At 40.1% G+C, this 18,242-nt stretch overlaps 1 protein-coding gene across 1 annotated transcript in view; it reads right to left on the bottom strand.

The window, feature by feature from the left end:
- Window positions 1-655: 655 nt before the first annotated feature.
- The window catches only part of LOC122846110 (solute carrier organic anion transporter family member 3A1-like), a 28,550-nt gene continuing 10,963 nt past the window's right edge, over window positions 656-18,242 (bottom strand). The window contains exons 3-10 of the mRNA XM_044142878.1: window positions 9,830-9,928; window positions 9,343-9,612; window positions 9,092-9,256; window positions 7,673-7,871; window positions 7,040-7,175; window positions 6,788-6,960; window positions 5,165-5,229; window positions 656-4,914 (exon numbers count right to left, since the gene is read on the bottom strand). Of these exons, the coding sequence (XP_043998813.1) occupies window positions 4,538-4,914; window positions 5,165-5,229; window positions 6,788-6,960; window positions 7,040-7,175; window positions 7,673-7,871; window positions 9,092-9,256; window positions 9,343-9,612; window positions 9,830-9,928 (1,484 nt within the window). The 3' untranslated portion in view covers window positions 656-4,537. The remainder of the gene's footprint in view (window positions 4,915-5,164; window positions 5,230-6,787; window positions 6,961-7,039; window positions 7,176-7,672; window positions 7,872-9,091; window positions 9,257-9,342; window positions 9,613-9,829; window positions 9,929-18,242) is intronic.

Genomic DNA, 18,242 nt, shown 5'->3' with positions numbered 1-18,242 from the left:
GAAGGGCACATTTCAAACTCTTTAGAGCGCCTTTGAAAATAGAGGTCATTCTTTCATTTCAGTGTCCTTTTCCTTCATAAAGGTCTCCTGCAAAAGAGCCTGAAATTCATACACTGAATACCATCTGCAATATAAGCTTATATATCATCCTAAACCATCACTAACACAAGGCTTAGCACAAGGTTTCACTTAAAGGCAACATGCTAAGGCTCAAACCAAAGGATACTATGAATATATGAAGAGTTTTCTGACTGCTAGAGTTGATCCAAATTTTTATTATGCCCATATTTGCAGAACATATAGTCTTTCTTTTTCTAAAATATCTCGCAAAACACTTTAGGTATAACACTTTTGCACAAGGTGTTGTGTTTGAACAGTAAACTCTTCATATGTTGATAATCCGTTCATTAAAGTTCCTCTATTAAAGTCAATCACAACGCAAGGCCATCAAAGAAGGAATAATGAGAAAATAGAATTTGAAAAAAACATTTAGGCTCTCAAGTTAGTTTCTCATCACAAGGCAAAAAACATTTCAAGCACATTTAGGTGCGAAAAGAAACAGTCCTATTGCCACGGGTGAAAACACAGTCAAGCAAGTGTTGCCTAACTTGCCAACTTGTTGGACACACCTACAGTATGTTCTTGTTTTTTTTTGTTGCTTTTTTTTCTTTTTTTGTCGCAATTGTTACAGTGCACAGGTTGATATGCCCGCAACTGGCTCTCGTCACGAGGGCGCAGTTGGAAGGATGCAATCTGTGACGTTTGGCTGTTTTTCTGCTCTCCGTAGTATTAATCGTACAACGCCAAGCTGTGGCTCAACATTAGAGACTCTTAGTACAAGCAATGTGTTGTTCTCATTCGGACTAAAGCAACACAAATTCTGTCAATTTTGCCACAGATGGAAAGACATTAATCTATATTAGACAAGACCTTTACTAGTAGAAAAGTCCTACATATGAACAGTGACTACATCTTAAATATTACTGTTCTCTAGATCAATGTACAACAGCTTTATAATCTTTTGGGAACACGTATGGATGATATGGTTAAAATAAACCGAGGTCATCACAGAGAGGCTACAAAACGCTGAAGGAACTGCTGTGCTCCGCAGCGTGTTAAGACTACATGCTCCTCAGAACGTCACACAACACTTCTATGGTGTCACCTTTGGCACTTGTATGGACAGTAGAGTTGGTACAATGACAGACTGGATGATACCAATGTCCAAGACAAAGCCACCGTCAGAGGTCGTTGTCAGTAAGAAACCCACACACCTTCCCTTTCAGTAAGTAGTCTAATTTTTAACATTAAAGCCAGTTGTCCTGAAGCTCCGACTGAATGTCTGTGTTACCACCTAATTTAATATTAATATTTTGAGGCAATATCTGATAAAAAAAAAAAAAAAAAAACAGACAAAAAAGTAGTTTTCAAGGATATCAGACCCACAAAATCACAATTTTAGGTCCATTGAGGGTTGATTTCCAACATAGAGCTATATTCAATATATTAAAGCTATCCCACATCACCTTTAATTTATATAATAATCTGTTTCTGATGCTACAGAAGCATCAATATAGTATTTAAATCCTCTGCTAGTTAAATACTTTATTAAAGTAGGTAAAATGATCTTCAATGGGTCGTGTGCTTCAAAAATGACCAGCAAAAATAGTTTTTGGAACACAATATGTGGCATAATTCCTCATAAATTGGATCAACAGAAAGCAAAAGTGGATTTTTATGAGTTCAAAGATGAATTAATAATCTTTGGGATTATCCTTACATGCCTTTTTTAAAAAAAAAAAACAAAAAAAAACAAAACAACTTTATTCTAATAAGAAAACTAAACACATTTGTAGCACAAGTAGATGTCAAAGCAGCTACCACGGCTCCATGCTGGCAGGCTCAACAAAAGTCACCTTAGACCTAACGCGTACCGCCTTTTGTTCTCTCTTCATTTTCTTCATCTAATTGCCGGTTGGCAAAAAACTAAACCCTTGTTCACTCGACCACAAATCCTAGTCCTATAGCTAAAAAAGAGGTAGCTAGGTAGCTACCCAGTCACGCTAACCACTCATGTCGTTTCCTAATTTTCAAGCTAGCTAATTTTCAAGCTAGCTAAGTTAACTAGCTAGCTAATTTTCAAGCTGCTTCTGTTTCCAGTATTCCACTTGAATTCCCTACCACATCACATATAGTATACATATTTAAACAGAATTGAGAGCAATAGAGAATTTTTGATGCAAAACAAACATAATACTGAAATAGCCGGAAAGTGGCACTATACTGTGCTAATCTGTGTACAGTACAGTGCAGGCTATATTTATTGGGACTTCTGAGAAAGGTGCATAAAAGCCAGTGGGCCTGTTTCTCTTCCAAGGGTAATCAAATCCTTGCTAAAATGCGGGGCACCATAAACTCTTTGAAATCCCAGCAAATTATGACTGGATGTCTATTAAACTCTGCCTGTAAGCGGAAACGTGGGTTGATGATTTGGTTTTCCAGCAGAGAAGTGAAAACATTTAGCCCAATCAACACAGAAACATAAAAACAAAACCTTCGTCGACGGCCACCGCAGTCCCCAGAAATAATCCTATGGAGAACTTGGCGGTGGCGCAGTAATTTTTGAAGCTAAAAGGCTGATTTTGTTTTAAAGTTTCACACGCCGTTACCGGGGCTTTCAATAAATATGATGTACGCGAGACATCTCTTTAGATCGGTTAAAAAAACAAACAAAAAAAAACATTTAAATCACACACACACAAAAAAACACTTTGATCACTTAAGTGATTATGACTCGGCATAGATAAAATATTATTTTTTAAAATGGCAACATCGCAAAGCATTATGCATCATAAAGCTCTTTCACAGTCCAAAACACAGTTTGGAGGACTCTTATGTTTAATATACCATATGTTCAGCTAAGGACCTGCCGCCAAAAAACTGTAAAACTCTGTGACTATACTGAATGTTTGTCTTCATGTTTAAATGCATGCGTTACCAGCATGCGTTTGACTGTAGCTAACTCTGGCATAATGCTAACAGCCGTTTTTTCTGCGACTCAAAAGGTCTCGTTGCATTGCTCTCGTGTTCAACTCGTTTTCCCATAACGTGAAAGAAACATATTCACAAAGTCTCTTGTGTTATTTATGTTGCTTTTTTTTCTTTCTTTTTTTTTTTTTTTTAAATCCATGCATTACTGCTGCAGGGCGCATCCCCACAAGTAGGATTAGACCACTCAGTTAATCTGCATGTCTTTGTCAGTCCTGATAGAATTATGTTGTTGGTTCATTTGAATCAGGTATTTCTTTTTAGCGCTACAAAGACAGTTACGTAACATTCGTATTTATAAGTGAATGTTTAAAGTTTTTTTGTAATCTGTATGCTTTGTGTTGAAGTGGAAGGAAAGAGCTCACTGTTCAGGAAAATTGGTCTGATCCAGCATGTACCAAGGCGTTATCATAGGATGTGATTATTACTCGTTCACATTCATGTGTTTTAGGTATGTCTGAAAATTCAATAAATAAAATTGGTTAAGTAGCTGCCCCCCCCACCCCCTATATATCTGAGAAATCTTTAGAGAATATAAAATATTTGAATAATAAATCCCTTGAGGTGGCTGCTGGCGCAAAAACGAGAAGATACATATTTTAGTATTCATTTCTTTCAAATATTTTCTTTTGATTTAATACCTAAAATAAGGTTTGTTTGTTTTTTTTCAACATAAGGAATAAACTGAGTACGTGTTTTGGAGAGTATTAACAAATGTTAGTTTTAAAAATCCTTCTAGTTTGGTTTCCAAGTAGTTCAGGATTAAAAACTGTAATTTTTTTCATGTCTACTCTAATCTCACCTGAGAAACACTCAACTGTTTTTTTACTCAGATCTAAAAAGTAGGCATGACCCTAATATAAATCAACAGTGCTGGTCAGAAATTTACATACATTCATCACTGACAAGAAAGTCCTATTCATTTTGTTTTTGTTTTTTAAATCTCCTGCGTCACGGTAGAATTATCGTAACACTACGATGTGGGGTAAATACGTGTTATCTTACATTATTTTATAGTTATTTTAAATATTTAAATATACACACAAGCTTGATATTTTTTGTTTTTATGACTACAAAAAGAATGTAGTTTTTGGTGTTGCGCATCACTAAAAACCCAACAATAACATTCATGACAACGAGGAGTGAATGCGAACCTCTAACCAGCACCATACTTTTGGTTTCCAACACTGCTGCATTTTATTTGACCCTTCATTGCTTTCAGACTGAAAGGTGAAAAAAAATACCACAAATGACTAAATGTGTTACGAAGTCAGTTTGTGATTTTGAATGTTTTTTTTTTTTTTACTTTCCTTTTTTTTGGAAGTCCTGTTACTGTTTTTAACGGATCTAATGTTTTGGATGAACAACACTCTACATGTTGCACAACACCAAGAGAGAAAGAGAGAGACAAAGAGAGAAGGAGAGAGAGAGAGACTACATCGGATCAGGTGCACACTAACGGATCCTGCTGGCCTCGTGTCGATCGCCACTATAAAACCGACTCCATGTTGTCACTCGTCTCCTGGTCCTCCAGGTTGTATATAAACTTTGTCCTGTTACTTGGGTTCTGGGTAATCTCCTTACCCAAATTGTCCAGAGTCACATTGGAGGCGAAAAGTTCGGTGGGCGTGAGGTAGCCCTCGTTGTTCTTGATGTACCTCCTGTAGTTGCTTTTCAGGCACTGCCACGTGGTGGCGTACAGGAGGAATGCCGAGGACTTGAGCACGATGGCGATGCTGACGTACACATGCCTGTAGGCCACGTTGTCGTACAGCATGCAGGCGCCCTTCTCGCCGCAGACCGAGCTCCAGGACAGACAGGTGGAGTCGATGCCCATACCAAAGATCAGAGGGGGAGGGATGAAGCCTGGAGCAGGAGGGAAGGGGGGGTTGTGGGTTGCGGACAGACAGCAGGTCAAAAGGCCAGTATGAGCACAGGTTTGAGCTCACGTTCCAGCTGGGTCTGAGCTGACAGACTGATGAAATGCTTAAAGTAGGAAAAAAACCACTCTGACATCTCAGCCTTCAGCAGGGAGAACTTACAGCGGAAATTGAAGCCAAACAACAGTGGGCGTGTTTTGACACAGTTAAAGTGAATAAATATGGATTTATCTTACCTATCAGCCTCAAGAGGAGGAAGAGAACTCCAAGAGCATATGATTTAAGCTCAGGACTTACAGTTCTGAGAAGACAAGCAAGAACAACACAACAAGAAAACAGATTAATGTACAAAAGTAATCTCCATAAGGAACTGCTTGATCCAAAGTTGCATCAAGTTAACTGTTAGCTGTAGCACGGTCACAAAACTGGCGGCTGGACTCTTCCGTTAACCTGCTGCTGTCACGCCATGTTAACCTGTTGTTAACATCGCAGTCTGCTGACAATGATACTCACAGTCCAAAAAGATGCTACTTATGTTAGTTGGTCGCTATGTGTCCTCCACACCCCACTCACTTTACTTTGTGTATCTTAATGAAGTGAGTTACTGAACTAAATTAACGTTTAATGTCATTTCAATATCAGGATCAATATATGATCAAGGAACTACTGAGAAACTGAAACAAAAACTTGAGCTCCATGCTGCTGCCAGAGAGAAATTGTTTCAAGATGTAAAAACTAAACTTTGCCATTTGTGGTATTGACATGGCTAATGTAAAAATCATTAGGTGGTTTAAACCACTGACATACATTTGTATCAATTATATTCCAGAAAAAGCTTCAAAGAACCGTTCTGTATCCTCCTCTCTCTTAGCTGTTTTAGCATACGTCTAGGCCTCAAAATATTTCACTTCTTCACAAGAAAGATGATTTGTAGGCTGGAAAAACCATCTATTACTGTTATTAAGCCAGTGTTTCTCAATTCCGGTCCTCAGGCTCCCCTGCCCTACATGTTTTCAGTGTTTCCCTGCTGCTACACACCTGGATTGAATCTATGAGTGATTAACAGGCTTCTGCAGGACTTGATGCCTGTAGTACAGGTAATGCAATCATTTGGATCAGCTGTTCTGAAATAGGGGCACATCTAAAACATGCAGAGCAGGGGGGCCTGAGGACTGGAATAGAGAAGCACTGTATTAAGCTAATGTGTCTTTTTAAAAACTATAGCAGACATGCTAGGAAGCTCGAATGGGTTAGCAGTTGAGGGTGGGCTAGCTAACAGAGCCAATGAGCTAAGTAGCTGGCTGAAATTAGCTTCTTAGGTTCGCAGTGTGCCGTTTTAGACACCAGAAAAGTACAGAGCAGTAATATTTTTCACAGTAGGCATCTCTACTTAAAAACGTCTGCTAAATTCAGCAGGTGGTTGTTCCACATTCACAGTGGTCTTCCAGCACTCTGTACATGCGCTAGAATATAGATGATCTGCAGCTAACTTTTGTAAAGTGATACATGGTTCTCACTTTAAATAGTCTGACTACTGTTCATCAGAATCAAATTAGCAAAAAATAAATGTCTTAGAAATGATTAAAACTGTTGTAGTCAATTATGCAAGAGAAAAGCAGGCCAAGCCATCATGGACACCATATTCCCAGATACAAGCAAGCCCCAAAAATAACACAACTTTGATCTTTCTCATGAACGTGTGACATAACATTCCCGTGTGTGTCTATATTTCTATCTATGACACCTATTCTGATGATTCACTCGTACAACGTTCCTTTCAGGATGCTCCAACTCACATCATCCCCTCTGCCAGCTCCCACTGTTCCTGGCTCCCTCTTGTGGGCTAACTGGGGTCGTACCTGATAAGGATGATGACGGAGGGCGTCTGGGCCATGGCTCCGATCATGCTGCATACACAGATGACACACAGGAAGGTAAGGAACGCACGCTGACAGCGGGGGCTGGAGCATTTCCCTGGTGAGGCCTCGTTCTCGCCGCCGATGCTGGGTATACACCCACAGCTGCTCAGGTTCTGACGCAAAGACAAGGACCAGACGGTAAACGTTTCTCCTTCCTCGCTGTCCAGGAAAGTCTTTTTTGTCTCCACTTACTGGTTTGGTGCAGCCAGCGAAGCAGGCTGAGATGTAGGTGACTCCGTTGGAGCCACAGACAGGACTCACTGAGGCAGTGTAGCAGTTGCAGTTACTGTTGCAGCCTGACTCAGGTTGCTTCTTCGACTGCAGCGTCCTACAGAGGAAGAGCGTATCAGTGATTACCCCGAATGTACGCGTCAAGAAACTTAACACAGTAACCAATTCTGAAAGAACCAATAAACATGACATTTTGTCAATTGCCGTCATCAAGCAAATATGCATCAAACACTCATCAATGTTCCAGTTATTATTATTCAAAGGCAACTCTAAACAAGTGGGGGTTTAGCCTTGATTTAAAGAAATTCTCTGCTCCAGTTTTGTAGTTTTCTGGAAGTTTGTTCCAGTTTTAAGGAGCATAGAAACTGAATACTGCTTCTTTAAGATTGGTTCTGGTTCTGGGATGTAGAACAAGAAGACCTGAATGGTCTGCATGGTTGATACCACAACCTTTTGGTGATTACTAAATACTAACACAAGTATTACATTTTTTTAGCAGGCTTTCTGTAGCGCCTTGCATAACGTTCACTTCGGCAGGAAAACTAGTCGGATAAGAATTGAGTCTCTCACATCTTAGTAACTTAATGGTCTTACTCATTGTTGTAGGCCACCGTAACCCCAGCAACAGGCCCCGTGTCACAGCCCAAGAAGAGGAACGAGACGTAGCAGGCCGTGGACACCAGGTTGACCAGCATGGCCATGCGGACCGCTCCGAGAGCTGAGAGGTTCAGCTTCTTAACCAGGAGCCCCCCAAGGAAGATACCCAGACAGGCACAGGGGATGGCGGTCATACCTGGAGAAGCAGAAGATGTCGACTGAATCACTTCCTTCCACGCAGGTTTCTGCACAGACACTGCTGTTAATGTTTACAATTTTTAATAATGGTGACGATGGAAAATAAATGTGAGGGAATTGGGAAAATAAAGAATTAGACGTAAACGAAGGAACAGAAAGCAGTTTAAAAATAAAACAAAACATTTATTTACCTGGTAAAAGGCTTATCATAATAAGCTGCTCATATCTGCACATAAGTGTATAAATGTGCGTTTGAGGGCGAGCGTGTAGCGTGTAGCGTGTAGCGATTTGGGCGGTCATACTGACTGCCAAGGCACTACATAAATCCAGTCTGTTTATCAATCACCATGTGTTAGCATAGCTCTGTGCTAGTTCAGCATATTATCTCCAGGGTGGATGTCTTTGCTCCATCGCTGTCCCTCGGTTACTTTGAAGATTTTATCTTATTCAAGTCAGACAATAAACATGCATAATCTGCTATAACCCAGTACAGGAAGATATGTTGAGTAGCTGGGGTTGCTAAGCTACTAATTGTTGTTTACATCTGGGTCATGGCTAAATTTTGACTGCTGTATTTTACTTCCTATGAAAAAGGCTAATTGAATAAGGAAATAAACCATAAAAATATTTTAAAAATTAATAAAAGAATCAAAATGTATTTTATAACAGTCAACAAAAATAAGGAAATATTTTTTATTATTTACTACTTCTTTTTTTTTTACAAATTGCTTATTAATCCATTAATTTATCATCTTTCTAAATGTTTATCCCCTTTCTACCCTGTTGAAGCACACAAATATTTGACCTTATGAATTAGGAAATATAATAATTCATAAGGTCATAAAACTTTATGAATTAGGAAATATTTGTGCTTTCATGTTAAAAATCTTAATGTAACTATAACTTATAGAAAATGTAATTGTTTAGTATGAGAATTAGGTGATTCAAGCATAAATAGACAAATTTCTGACCTCTGTAGGACAGTAAAGTTAGTCCAATATGATGCTTGGTTTGTGTTGAAAATGCATCGACTGTCACTGGTGATATGCATGTGCCACCTTGGCCATGTGGCCTTGAGAGGAATTCAAACAATACTCTACAAGAGATTAACCTAATCCATTTGGAGCGGAAGGATTTCTGTTTGCATTACCCTCCCTAATAACTTAAAGGTAAAACAATCACTAGTCCAACATTAAGTCAGGAAAATGGTCGCAGTACCTAGCAGCTGGTTAGCTGAGGAAGTGGTGAGGTTGAACTGCTGCTCCAGGTATTTCCCAAGGAAAGCAGCAAAACCAGCAACCACAGCTATCTCCATGCAGGCAGCCAGCGTGATGCAGCTGAACACGGGGTTGGACAGAAGATGCCTGGTTACCCGGGGGATCACTGGAAGGAGGAAAAGAGAAAAGATACAAGTATGAAAGTAGTGTTGCCTTTGCCGTATTCAACCTCCCCCTACTATATGTTCTCACCTCTCAGATGCTCCCAGACCGAGAGTCCGCTGTTCATGTCGAAGCCATGAAAGTCTCCGTTGGATTTAGAGTCCTGGCTCTCCAGGCTCAAGGACGTGGGCAGCATGGCCTGCTCACTCTCCCCTCGAGCGTCCATGTCCTGCTCGTCCAGCGCCTGGGGGAAGCCGAACATGAAGAGGGACGACAGGAAGAGTAAGGCACTGCAGAGGAGGAAGCCGCCCCACCACGCCCCGATCCAGCGAGGGTCATCCGGGGTGATGTCCAGCTTACCTGGGCAAAAAAGGTAGGAGAAAAATTTACAACAATCTTTATTTAAAGCTTTGGTGACAAGTGACTCCAATCTGTCCTAACCCCACTGAGAACCTGTCATCACTTCTTCACTGCTGCTGCACAGATCTACTATAACCTTTAAATAGCCATTTGTTGTAAAAGCGTTTTCATCTATTTGTTCTGGAAGTTTTGCGACGATAACAAAATGGCTACTTACTGGTGTCGATGAAAACAGCATCAACGTAGACTTTGGTACAGATGGAGCCTAGGATGAAGCCACAAGCTGGGCCGAAAACTAGTGTTGAAAATAAGATACCTGCAAAAACAATAAATAAATAAAAAAGAAAAGGACAAATGAATATTAGATATCAGATTAAATATCAGATAAGTTAGAAGAGACAAAAGCAAGAGCCGAATTTCACTCCTACACCATGACAGATGAGTTAAAACAGCTCATTTCACCTCATCTGCCAGCAGAGGGCAGCATTGCATTAAGGCCAGCTGCTTTTAAAAGGAACCTGAGGCAGACCACTTCTTCTTTCCCCAGTTCCAAAATTTATACCTCCCAAGGGCACAGTAATGCACAGTCAACACACTGCACAGACTTATTGATCTAAGACGAGATAATGCAGTGGCATCAGGACTGATCAAGCAGGAAATGGCTTCTTTGCGTATGAGTACACTCCTGCAGCAGCCGCCTCACTTTGGCTCCGGGGCTAAGAGCTTTCCAAGAGCTATCAGACCAGGCAAAATTGTGTTTGTGTTTGGAGCAACTAATATGTTACAGTGAATGGGAACGGTAAGTGCAACAAGAGGAAATGATGGGCTGAATGCTAATAATGAGCCCAAAGTAGAGAAAGCGCTGCTTACTCCTGGTGCAACAAATTGACCATTAAAACCCTATAGAAATGATTTTATGATCACTTTTATATCTATTATCAGGGATTTTTTTTTACAGAGGTCTGAATCTACTGAAAATCTCAGAGAAAAAAAAAAACGTCTCAGAGCTATTAAAAGTTAGTTACCACTTGCAAGGTTATTAACATGCACATTTTGTCTGTCTTAAAAAAACAAACTTAATCTAAAGAAGGGAAACTCCAGCACTTCAACTTGACAGATTTGAATATGTATATTTCAGTCACAGACCTTCATCAAGCAAAACACATTCCAATGGTGGAATAATCTCTTAAATAAAAAGCAGTTGTAAAGTGTTTCATCAATCACGTCCAATAAAACAAAAAAGTCTACAAGAAATAAATAGATAAACATATAAAAAGAAAAATCAATCATATGGTCTAATAATAGCATGAGTTTCCCAAACTACTGTAGAGTTAGCCAAAAGGGGAAACATTTGGCTAACTTTTTGTTTGTCACCATGAAGGTTTGAGGAAAACTGATGGGACCAAAATAGACGCTGTTTGGCGGACACCAAACACCGTACATCACCACAAACACACCATCGCCGTTAAGCACGGCAGTAGCAACATCATGCTTCTCAGCAGGAAGGCTAGAAGGTAAAATGAACGCAGCAAAAGTATCTGGAGGACAATCTGAAGGCCTTCCAGAAATTGTTTGTCAAAGGGTTGAAAACGTTCAATTATCTCAGCCAAAGAGCATTGGATGTGAAAGCGAGATCCCCATGAAGCCCGCAGCCTCATCCAAGAGTTTATGAAGTGACTCCAGCAACTATTAGAGAAACTGAATACAGGCGTCTAAAAATAGAAGAGGATGCACACGTTTGGACTGCTGGAGAGCGTTGTCTGCTAGTTTCAAATAGACATTTAAGTAAAGACTTTGAAACGTGGGGCTTTGGGCGAGGCCAGGTTTTTTATTCAAGCAGCTGAATTTTGAGTTATTTAAAAAACAAAAGTAATTATATATTTTTAAAAAAAACCTCAAGTAGATGAAAGAAAGGTCAAGGAATCACAAGTGTAGTGCCGGTCAGAGGTTTCCGTCAACTTATTATCAAATGTCAGAAGAAAATGAGTCATTAGTTGATGAATTTGAACTGTTTTCCTTTCAAGTTAGAATGATGACATATGATGTCTATGTCAGATTTCTTCTTAAATATTTCAGAACATCACACCATCCATTTATTTTTTTATCCACCATAAGTAAAAAAAATTCTACAATTAGTTCAAACTCATGCCGTTGAATTTTATTTTACTTTTTTCATGCTTTGTGCTGTAGCCTGAAAACAGAACACTTCAAAAAGCCCCCAAATTATATAACTTTCATCCCCACAGTATGTGTATTTAACCTTCTAACACACACTGTATCTATTACACTAGTTATTGCACTGAACATAACCTGAAACGCACAGCTAAGCTCTAAGGCCACTGAGACCTTCATAAATATGATGTGTTTCTGTGATTAGGTGATTGTTTCATCTTATTTCTGCTTTAATGCCTTCGCTAAACTGCTGTCCTTTGCTTATTGCACATTTTATCCAACAATTACATTTGTTGAATGAGGTACAAGCCCTGTAAAAGCTTTTGTACATGGTTTCGGACATAACACTTATAGAAATGGTTGAAAAGGTTCAATAATTTCTATTGGAACTGTCACAGATCCAGCCCTAGGAGAAACCAGGAGGTCCATCTATATGTCACTGATTTCCATTACAGTTGATTCAGTCTACAGTCAAAAGTGACCCCAACTATTAGCAACCTCAGCCAGCACGTCTGACAACTCAACAGCTGACCAATAGATGCACTCCTATATCTTCATCTGCCCTCCACCAGGGGCCAAACGGGCAACACATGGGGCTTAAAGGGGCAGGATTACGTATTTTTCAGTCACATATTGCCATTTTATAGTACAGTCAGGTAGCTATGTTTCCTTCAGTTGCTATAAAAAGGGTGTGTATATCAAATATAACTTAAAAACGAATTGACTTTGTAATTTAACACCGTTAAATTGGGCCTCTCTGAAAGAGACTCTGTCTCTTTAAGAAGCTTCTGCTAGTTCTGAAGCTCCGCCTTTAGGAAGTCATTGCAACATGGCTCCTCCTGCAAAATGCCTGGTGAGACCGAGTATTTTGCACAGCTGAATGGTTGCCATGGGAGATTAAAGGGTTTCTCACACGTGCATGAAAGGATCAAAGCAACACCGCAGGCATATTTTTGATGAGCGAATCAAAAATATACCTGGACTTAGCATTTCACAGCACATAACATGATGAAAATCCCCTTTAGTCAGTAATGTACAGTATGTGATGCAGTGTGGCGGGCGAACACAGACCCAGCAGATGATCAGATCAACAGCACGCCAATGCTCTTATCTTTAATGGATCCAAACCAGCCTCAATAAAAAAGCAATCCAAAGCCAAGAGCCTGGAGCAACTTTCAAAGGGAAACAGCTGATGATAACAGCAATAATATTGACACAGATGTGCAGGGAAGTGTTATATGTGGTTAGAGATATCACTGCAGTTGTTGCCTGTTGAGTCACCGAGCCTTTGATGATGTATGCCGCCGCTTTGGTGATCAAATGTTAGGTTGTCTTCTGGTGGAGAGATTGACTAACTCCGTCAACCCAAACCCTTAGAGCTCATTAGATACATCCCATTAAACATGCATCCATAGATCTAAGCCTGCTTTTCCTTGATGGCTAACTACTGCAGTCACTGGGCGAGAGTCGGTGTACATCCTGGTCTGGTCCGCCAGTCCATAACAGCATTGAAGCTTTAGTTATTGTAGAAGACATGTTCAAATGTTGATATCTAAACAATTTGTTTATTTTTGAAAAAAAAAAGTTTTTTATTTACAGCTTTACAACAAACATTAACGTCAATATACTTTGAGAAGCACTCTGAGTTGCCTTTGGCCAGAATGTTGCCTTAGGCCTCGACTTCTCAACTTAGCAGTGTAATACCATCTTGTACACCTCTTGTTGGCCTGTCATATTCTTTTTAGAAAGATTCTTCCCATCCTTACCAAGACTGAGAAGTGTCTTAAATGTTTTCTACTTGTGGTTAACCTATCAGGCTGTTAGGGGATGTACTTCAAATTGACAGGGCATGATCTTCTAACCCTTCCCAGATTGACGGACAGCAGCACTGGTCTCTCTAGAAGCTGAACAGTCGATGCACAGTCACGTGGTTTTGGCACTTTGTATTCACACGCATCTCTCATACAACAGCACAGACCACCTGGGGGACAGACCTCCACACCGCTACCCTATGACGAAACGGTCTCAAAACTAGCCCCGCACTTTTCCGCAGACAGCGTCCTCCGTTACAATTTCTTTCCAGGAGATATTAACCACTTTCCAGTCTTACTATTGTAGCTATTTATTGAAGAATGGTACAAACATACATAATTCCTCACCACGTCAAATACACATTCTTCCAAAGTATCCATGTCTCCTGTAGATAAAAAACCTGGAAGTGGACCAGTTGAAGAGAAATATTAACATTGCCTTCTGAAAGCATGGCAACAAACTTCTGACCAATCACACAACAGTTTGCACAGAGCTCTATGTCAATGAGAGACAAAGTGTGTGTTATCAGACGCAGTGTGCCTCCTTCATACATGTATCCAAACTTTCTGATGGTCAATCACGTACATTGGGTTAGCACTGTCTGGTTGCAACTTACACAATAATCCTTCCATCACAGGGAAGTATCAAGGATGTTCTAATCAACACATTTCCTGACAGTCACTAGAACGTTTTTTGTTCACATGTCGATACACGAACTGACCACTGAACACAGACCACGCCTTTAGTTCAGAAACATCAGCGCTTACAGTACTAGAGGTTTTCTTTTTCAGTTTGCAAGGCAGTCTTAAAATGCTATGTGCACACTTTATTTTATTAGACCCTGACATTGCTCATTAGTACAGCACTGAGAACTTGCTGCAGTTCAAATCCACTGAACCTAAGACTGCAGACTGTTCTTCAGAGCTTCAGCTGAACTTCAGAGTAGTTTCACTTGGCTTTAGTTAATGTGACTACAGACTTAGGAAGTGATAGAGTGTGACTTCAGTAAACCAAAGAGTCTAGGTTTACGGTTCTGTAAACTCTGTACATTAGGTACAGAATACCATGGGAACTTTGGCTGCATCTCTGATCAGTGCTCCCCTAGTAATTTTAGGTGGACGGCCTTGTCTCGGTAGGTTTACAGTTGTGCCACACTCTTTCCATTTCCGGACCATGGATTGAACAATGCTCAGTGAGGTGTTCAGAGGTTGGGAAATCTTTTTACAGCCTAAGCCTGCTTTGAATTTCTCCGCAACTTTATCCTTGACCTGTCTGGTGTTTTGAATCGTGTATAATTGGCAACTGTATAGCACTTCATTTTGGTCTTTCATATAAAATTCCAATAAAATACATTTATGTTTGTGGTTGTAAAGTAGCAAAATAATGGCAAAGTTCAAGGGGTATGAAGACTTTTGAAAGCCGCTGTGTATGACCCCAATGAAACACATTGCAGATTGATAGATTTGATGGGTGCATGCATGTTTTTATCAATGTAATTTGCAGAATACCAAGTGATAAATCGGGTGTTTCCTCTTCAGAAGGTCCAAATGAAATATGGCGTATCCACTAGTGACGGGAATCATTCTGGAGATGATAGCAATTCCAGAGCCATAATAAGTCCTCTGTGCTCAGCAGTCGTAAATAGAGCAGCAGAGAGGTCACACTGTGTGGGACAGGGCTGCTCTACCTGGTCACGCTCCCTGCACATGAATAATTTCACACTCAGACTCACATTAGAGCACAGTTCAATCGCTGGCCCTTCATTTCTTGGCAAAGGTGCTCACATAAAACAACCCGGGCCCAGACCGAACGGACCGGGCGTGCTGAGTCAGTGTCCATTCCTCCCCCCACTGTCCTACAGTGGAAGAGTAATAACCCCGGCGGAGTAAAAACATTTTTGCTGCAGTGGACTCTCAACTCGCAGCCCCACGCCGCTTCGTTTGACGTATTACAGAGACAAACAGAGGCTGAGGTATGATCAGCGGACTTGAAATGCAGACCGCTCTGGCTGCGTTTCAATATATGGAGGGTTACATGGCATTATGGTTTTGTATCACTATCGGCTGCACCGTTGCAGATTTGCACTCTGTTTCCGCCATGTTTTCTTTGTGCAAAACAAAACAAATAGGTTAAAGGTTTGTTCAACGTTGTACTTTCAGGAAAGATGGACTTAGGGTGACTAATCTATTGGATATAACAGTGCTACGCTGACCCAAATCCAGTTGAGAATTGGTGGCGAGACTAATGAAATAAATAAAACATTATGTTCACAGATGTCCTCCATCCAATATGACTGAACTTGAGCTATTTTGCTAAGAAGAATGGCCAAATCATTTAGTGTCTAGATGTGAAAATGTGTTCGAGACACATGCAGCTGTAAAGGCGGTTCTTCATCAGGCTGAACCAGAGGTGCTAAACGCCACACTTTCCAGATTTTTATTTCTAAAATATTTTCAACTCAGGTGTTATTTTACAGTTTGATGCTAATACACTACCAGTTGTTGGTCTGTCACGTATAATCCCAATGAAACGCACAGAGGGGACGTTCACGTTGTACGAATACATGGCGTTTGGGGGACTGTGAGTCCAATTTTAGAACAACAATGTTGAGTGTTTGTGTTCTTTGGCACAGCACTACGGCACAGCAGTCTGCATATCAAGTGGCTACGGCCAGGGCCTCCATTGCACTGCATCTAAACCACAGGTGGCAACGTGCCAGTTTCCAGTCCTAAACAATCGGACACAAACAGATGACTGGCATCACGCTGGTTTTTTGTTTTTCCAGACACAGAGCTTCATTTGTAGCTGCATTCACAGATTTAAATCTACAACACGAGAATCAGTAGCACTGCAAACATCTTAGCAAACGTGTTTGGTGTAGTTTCTAGCACAAATAACTTGGCACATTTGAAAGAAGTCAATAATTCCTTAATATTGGTGAAAAAGTCCTAGTTTTACTGGTCTGAACTATGTTATAAGTGAAATAATCTCCTATAAATTTGTTTTATAGGAGCAAGTTTATAGTTATTTGTAACTGAAAAAGTTATTTGTAAATTAGTTTTGTCTTAGTTCAAGTGAGTTTCAGTATTTGCTCTAGAAACTAGATAAAAATACTTGTCCAGAATAAGGTGTGTCGCAATAATACATTTTGCTGGACGATAAATTTTCACACTAACAATAATGTTGTGAGGACAGTTTCAAGTAATACATTGATAATGGAATTATAATGTAAGTTTGTCTTCTCAAACACTGATAAACACTGATAAACACTGATAAACACCTCACGCTGGAACTGGAAGATAATCCAAATATCCGAAACATAAACGACAAAACAAAACGGAAATAAAAGCTACTTGGAACCAAAACCACAAATGAAATGGATTATAAATCCTCTGTAAACAAAACTGCCCTTCAAAAAATATTAAGTCATCAAAATGGAAATTATTGGAATTAATTGATTCATTTCTTATTGTACCAGACTTAGGCCACATTCTGTTTTTTGCAATGTAGCATTACTACAAGAGTGAAAACATCAGGGAGGTCATCACCTAAAAACAGAAGCGTATCGCCTGCATGCGTTGTTGTTAATCTTCATTTAACCTGAACAACCTGACGCTGGACACTCATTAAAGCTGGAGGCCTGTGAGTGTCCTACAGTGTTACTGTCTGGGTATCAAGAGCAGCACACACACGCTGCGCTCTACTTGCAGGTAGAGCTGGAGCTGTTTGGGGTCTGCCTTGCTGTTACAAGCACGGGCCATAAAACCCATCATTAACGGACGCTTCTTTGTTCAGACCCTTCGTGTGGTGAACAACCGACAGGACGCTTGTTGCCTGTTGAAGCTTACTTACCTCAGACTATCAGTCAAGAGAGGGACAGCAATCAATAATCCAATTACAATTTGGCTCTGACATTAGAGTCTACACAGCTAAAGAGCGGGTTAGTCTTTCTACAAGCAGCCATTTTCAAGCCAGAACAATGTGGCTTACTTTGAAGCTCTAAATCTATTTTTGCTTCACTTTAATCTGCCAGCAGGCACAATGATCTGATGCACCGGCCACCGAATGACAGGAAAAAAAAAAACATTAGGAAAGAGAGAGGCAATCAGAAAAACACACATGGGACGTTGGTAAGATTTTAAAAGCTGTTCTGACAGATCCAATCCAATTACAGGGCTCTCGGTAAGTATTTGGCTCCTTCCAGACGCTTTCAGATCATAATACTAATTTCTACGACAAAAGTTTGTCAGGTGGTGATTTAATGTATGCTAGAAAAGCTAACCCTACAATCAACAAGACTTATTGGGAATACACTGTACAGATCAATAGCTATCCATTAAAAATGTGAGCAGACCTTTGTTGATAGTCCGCTAAAGTAGAATAAAACACAACTTTGCAATCGTGGTATTTCCATTAAGCAAGAAATGCAATTAAATTTGAACAAATGAACAAATGTATGTGAATAAATTTGTTCACACAAAAAGTCATTTCAAAAACACGTCGGGCTATCATCCTCCAACCTCTTCTCCTGTTGCCGTCTTCGTCTTTTCCAGCAGTAGCAACATCTGGTTGCTGATCACATGACTTTTGTGATCCAAAACCATTTCCAAGTGTTGAAAAATATTCTAATTTTGATACAGCTAAAA

The sequence above is a fragment of the Gambusia affinis genome, linkage group LG02, assembly GCF_019740435.1.
Source record: "Gambusia affinis linkage group LG02, SWU_Gaff_1.0, whole genome shotgun sequence".
In the NCBI taxonomy this organism is placed as follows: domain Eukaryota; kingdom Metazoa; phylum Chordata; class Actinopteri; order Cyprinodontiformes; family Poeciliidae; genus Gambusia; species Gambusia affinis.
Note: the sequence above shows the minus strand (reverse complement) of the source record. Positions and strands in the feature narration are given on the sequence as shown.